Source organism: Myotis yumanensis, unplaced genomic scaffold, assembly GCF_028538775.1.
Source record: "Myotis yumanensis isolate MYYU_CA2020_CCGP unplaced genomic scaffold, mMyoYum1.0.hap1 SCAF_10, whole genome shotgun sequence".
Lineage (NCBI taxonomy): Eukaryota > Metazoa > Chordata > Mammalia > Chiroptera > Vespertilionidae > Myotis > Myotis yumanensis.
The window spans coordinates 41,360,763-41,366,844 of record NW_027223761.1 but is presented as its reverse complement, the minus strand read 5'-3'; the positions used below and the strand labels follow the sequence as shown (position 1 = coordinate 41,366,844).

General features: G+C 38.4%; 1 protein-coding gene across 1 annotated transcript; it reads right to left on the bottom strand.

Annotated features, from left to right (window-relative positions):
* Positions 1-4,748: 4,748 nt before the first annotated feature.
* Positions 4,749-5,684, bottom strand: LOC139018144 (olfactory receptor 52E2-like). The gene has a single exon (XM_070426787.1). It carries the CDS (start codon positions 5,682-5,684, stop codon positions 4,749-4,751), a length of 936 nt encoding a protein of 311 aa, XP_070282888.1.
* Positions 5,685-6,082: the final 398 nt, after the last annotated feature.

The following is a 6,082-nucleotide window of genomic DNA, read 5'->3' as shown; positions in this document are numbered from 1 at the left end:
CTATTGTTATGGACTCCCAGGACTACTTTTTTATTAGGTACACAAAGGCATTTTCAGAACAGAAAACAACATGAGTATGATCAGAAAAATTTGATAAAACCTTATTTTTGCAGATTCATATATAAGGTGGAGCAGTAGAATTAATACAGAGATTGAAAGGATCAAACAAGTAGGGTAAGATTTACATCAGATAATGTACCACCTGTTTTCTATGTTAAAGAATTTGATGTTTGACTTATAATTACTAGATTTATAACATGAGAGGTTCTCTCATGTATAAGCGAGGGGCAAATTATATTGTTATGAGGAAAAGAGAGAATCTGGACACATAACATGGACTTAAGTTGTAAGAGAATTTTATTATTTTATTGTTTCACAGATAACTGCTATGTTTGGACCTTATTGAACATTATTGCTTTCACATTATTCTTACATTTAATTTTAAATTTACTCCTGCTCTTTTTATTTATTTTTTATTTATTTATTTTTTTAATCTTTATTGTTCAGATTATTACATTTGTTCCTCTTTTTTCCCCCCATAACTCCCCTCCTTCCAGCTCCCACCCCACCCTCCACCCTCACTCCCCACCCACTGAGTTCATCCATAGGTGCATGATTTTTGTCCAGTCACTTCCCGCATCTCCCACACCCCTTTTCCCCCAAGAATAGTCAGTCCATTCCCTTTCTATGTCCCTGATTCATTATAGTCACCAGTTCATTCTGTACATCAGGTTATTTATTCACTTGATTCTTAGATTCATTTGTTGATAGATGCATATTTGTTGTTCATAATTTGTATCTTTACCTTTTTCTTCTTCTTCCTCTTCTTAAAGGATACCTTTCAGCATTTCATATAATACTGGTTTGGCGGTGATGAACTCCTTTAGTTTTTCCTTATCTGTGAAGCTCTTTATCTGACCTTCAATTCTGAATGATAGCTTTGCTGGATAAAGTAATCTTGGTTGTAGGTTCTTGGTATTCAGCACTTTGAATATTTCTTGCCATTCCCTTCTGGCCTGCAAAGTTTCTGTTGAGAAATCAGCTGACAGTCGTATGGGTATTCCCTTGTAGGTAATTGAGCCTCTTTCTCTTGCTGCTTTTAAGATTTTCTCTTTGTCTTTTGCTCTTGGCATTTTAATGATGATGTGTCTTGGTGTGGTCCTCTTTGGATTCCTTTTGTTTGGGGTTCTCTGCGCTTCTTGGACCTGTAAGTCCATTTCTTTCTCCAGGTGGGGGAAGTTTTCTGCCATTATTTCTTGAAATAGGTTTTCAATATCTTGCTGTCTCTCATCTTCTGGCACTCCAATGACTCTGATATTAGTCCGCTTAAAGCTGTCCCAGAGGCTCCTTACACTATCTTCACACTTTCGGATTCTTTTTTCATTTTGCTTTTCCAATTGGGTGTTTTTTGTCGAATCTTTGGTTTGATTCTTGTGCTCCTCTGGTCTGCTATTGGGTATAATATTCTTTATTTCAGTCCGTGTATGCTTACTTTCTAATTTCTTTATCGTAGCATCGAGGGTCTCATTAGTTTTCGTGAGGCTCTGCACAAATTTATGGCAAGCCCTCAAAATTGCGATTCTTAGCTCCATATCCTCCATTTCTGTCATGTTTTTTTGTCTCCGCATCTTTTATGCTTTCTTGGTGCACCCCCTTGTGGTCTCTGTGCGCAGTCTTGTTCTAGCCAAGCCTTAATTGTTGTAGTTAACACTAGAGGGATTTGATCACCAGGCCGACTGGCGGTGGAAATCAGCTGTGGGAAAACTTCAGTCCTCAGGGGAGGCGCTAGTTCAGCCCTTGCCTGAGGCGATCGGCAAATGGCTGTGCGCAGGGTTTGGGCGGGGCAGGCTCAACAGGGCGGGGGGGAGGGAGCAGCTATGGCCGCTCTCAGTCCGTCCCCAGGGGCTCTGCCTCTCTGTCCCAGCAATCGCTGCAAACCTCGGAGGGGCCGTAGCCAGACAGTCCCGCTTCTCCCGTTTGAGTCTGGGTCCCTAGAGACTTGCCCGGATCGGTAGCCCAGTGTCTGAGACTCGCTCCTGATTGAAAACGACAATCGCGCCCTCAGCCGCCAGCCCGCTTTGCGAGAGCACCCTCACCACCGCACCGCCGTACCTTTAAATTTTCCACACTGCGCCTCCGCTGAGCGTCGGAATGCTGTTGTTTTTGCTTCTAGTTGAAGAGACTCTCCTCAGCCAGCCTTCCCGTGGTTCTGGTTGATGTCCGCTCCGACTTTTAGTTGTATTTTTGAAGTGGTTGTCCACGGCGGCAGTCTCCGGTGTTTACCTATGCCGCCATCTTCGATTCTGTCCTGCTCTTTTTAAATTAAAACTATAAGTAGATCCTCTAATATACTCAAAGTACAGTGATACACTTTGAACATTACTGGTTAATGGATTTTATTCTAAGATATACATGTATGAATTATAAGACTAAGAAAGAGGTGCCCACAAATTTAGGTACGGGAATCCAACCATAGTATATTTGAAATCAGTACTAGTATGACCTTAAATTTAAAGTAAAAATACACAAATAAATTATTTAAAATAATAAAACAGGTAATACTTCTAAAGCTCTTACTGTGTATCAGGCATAGTTTTATATACTTTATATATATTGTTCGATTTCATTCTAACAGCAATTCTCCGGGATAGGTGCTATTTCTGGATGTAACAGGTGAGGAAAATGAGAAGTGCAGACTTAGTTTGCCCAATGTCACGCAGCAGTGAGACATGGAGCCTGGATTCCAAACCAGCCAGTGTGATTCCAGTTCAATTTTTACAACTATACTACAATGTAATGATATGTATAATTTTAATGAAATACTTCTTTTCACAATGGAACTTTTCATGATTCAGTATTAAGTGAAAAGTTGAAAGTTATAAAATTGTATACAGTTATGTGCTGGGGTCCAGCCCCAGTGGGTCCAGGGGTTCCCAAAGGTGTGGACGGAGTCGGCGAAGAATGAATGACATGGAGGCAGTGTTCAGGTGATCCTCATAGCCAGGTTCCTCTTTTTATTGTCATCTAACATCTGTATATATACTATTTGGTTTCAATCCTATCCATTCTATTCAAAAGGCCAGGGGGCTTCCCATCTCCATTCAAAGGTGACTCTATTGTTCCACCAAGCTACAAGGAAGCAACTGAAGGAGGTCACTCCAAGCAAAGATCAAAGCAACCAACCACCCCTCTGACACTCTGTTAAAGGGTTTACTGATAAAAATCCTCACCTGGGGAAACAACCTTTCTTCTCCTAGCCAGGTTCCTCCCCCTCTTGTCCTCTTACACCTGCATTTATCCTATTTGATCTTAATCCCATCCATTCCATTCCAAAGGCTAGGACATTTCTCATCTCCATTTCAAGGTTACTTGAAACATCCCTGCAGAGACTGCCTCAAGCAGCCAGGGTGGATTGGCTTCCAGCAAGTATGCAGAATTTCAAAAAATGTAATTTTTACATATAAATTTATCAGATCTTAAGCAATTTATGCCTAGGCAATGAGATTTCTTTTTCGGAAGTTTTGTTAATTACGGAAATGTTTAATGTTGGACATATGTAATTTTATCATCATAAGATACCATTAAACCATGGAAGAAATAAAAGATGATTAAAAGAGAGTAACATTTGGTATCTATTATTTAATCATTTCTTCTATTTCACATTTTTGGTTTACTTTTTAACCTAACTTAAAAATGAAAGCTTTTGCCAATGTTCCTAAATACACATAACACTCCTGTATTTCACATCTTAATTATTGACCATCAGTATCCCATTTCCAACATCTTAAGGAAAATAAAACATGGATTTATCCTTGACACATCTCTTTCTCTCACAATCCACATACGAATTTTGAGTCAACTGCATTGACTCTGCCTTCAAATTATATGCAAAATCTGAGCATTTGTTGAGATAAAGCCAAGTTGTTAATATAATTACTAAAATTCAAAATATAAGATCTCTAAAAGAAATAAGATATATATTTGAGATCTTGGGGCAGGAAAATATATCTTAAAAAGGACACAGAAAAGAAGATACCTTGCATTTTATCAACATTAAAATATTTTATTGTTTAAGGAAATAAAAGATGAAAGGGCAAACCACAGACAGGGAGAAAATATTCATAATACATAGTTCTAACAAAGGTTATGTAACCAGACACATAAAGATATTCTATAAGTTCATTATTAAGAGATAAAAATATAAAAGAGTGGGCAAAGAACTTGGACAGGTACTCATAAAAAAGATAAGTAATATCAAATTAATACAAGAAAAATGCCTAGAAATTTTAATCATAACGAAAAATACAAGTTTTCTCTTTAATAAAATGCCCTTTCATGACTCAGTAGATGCAGACAAATGATTGACAACATGATGTGGTGACAGTACAAAATGACAATACAAATAGGGAACAATTATAAATCTCCTAAACTGATGGTGGAGGGTGAAAAGTATTATAATGTTAAATGTACATTCTGCTACACCCCCTCCTATGACCTAAAAATTTCACTTTGTAAAGCATACAAAAAGGAGAAAATAATACAACCTGCTAAATAAAATTATAAGGGACAGAGAATGCAGCAATGGATATTGAGAAGTGGTCTGAAAAGAAGATGGAAATAAGATACTTTCAGAGGAGAGCCAACATAAATACATATTTTGACATAGTTATTGTAAGAAAGTATTTTTCTAACTCAAATTTCATAAAATTTCACAATGAAAATCAGTAGTGTCATTATGTTTCCATTCCTTATTTCTGTAATAATATTTTCTTCACACAATCATAGATCTGCTTAGTTCTGACTCCATATATGACAGGGTTGAGCATTGGTGGCACTATGACATAAAGATTGGCCAGGAGTATGTGGATATAGCGAGGGACATTTCGGCCAAAGCGATGTGTCATGAAGGAAAAGAGGGCTGGTGTGTATAAGGCAAGAATTACACAAACATGAGAACCACATGTGCTAAGAGACTTGAGCCGGGCTTCATTGGAAGGAAGACGGAAAACAGCACGGAGTATCTGAACATAAGAAAGGGCAATGGCTATAATGTCAAACACTAGATTACAAATTGCACATAAACCATAAATAATATTGATCTTGATGCTGGCACAAGATAGGCGAGCAAGACCCATGTGCTCACAGTAGGTATGAGGAATGACACGATTCCCACAGAAGGGCAATCGCAAAATGAGAAATACAAATGGAGTCACAACAATAAGTGACCGCGCTATCACTCCAAGACCAATCACAGACACAATCTTGTCGGTGAGGATGGTGTTATATTGGAGTGGGTTGCATATGGCCACATAACGGTCATAAGCCATTACCAAGAGGACTGATGATTCCATCAGTGTAAAATTGTGAATAAAAAACATCTGGGTGAGGCAGGCATCAAAGATGATCTCCCTGAGATTGAACCAGAAGATCCCAAGCATCTTAGGGATGGTAGCTGTGGAGAGACCCAAGTCAATGGTGGCCAACATGGCCAGGAAGTAGAACATCGGCTGGTGTAGGCTGCTCTCAGCCTGGATCACAAACAGAATAATGAGGTTCCCTATGAGTGCAATCATGTACACAGCACAGAAGGGTAAGCCAATCCAAATGTGGAGCATCTCCAGTCCTGGAACTCCCAGCAACAAGAAGGAGGAGGGGTGAAACTGAGTGTCATTGGGAAGAGACATCCTGATAAGTAATGCATAAGTCTTCAGAAATTTACGTTCATCCAATATACGAGTCACCAGGGAGTGTTCCGTAGCTTTGAAGACCTAAATATAATTTAAGAACACTTAAGCCAACTTCTCTCATTATCGTTATTATCACCAATGGAGTTATTATCACCAATAAAATCTCCTCTTCAAGTTTGACTAATGTAGGATTCTGCCAGCTTATAAATATAGTGATGACAATTAATTCCAGTTAATTAAATGACAACACACAGGGATAATAACTATCAACAAAAGAAGGAAGTCATCAACACTTATGACAAAATATAAAATGTACTTTAAAGGGTTAAAATTGGTCCATCTGATAGTATGGAGCCATGTTTTTATTGATTTTTTTTTTTAGAGAGAGAGGTTTT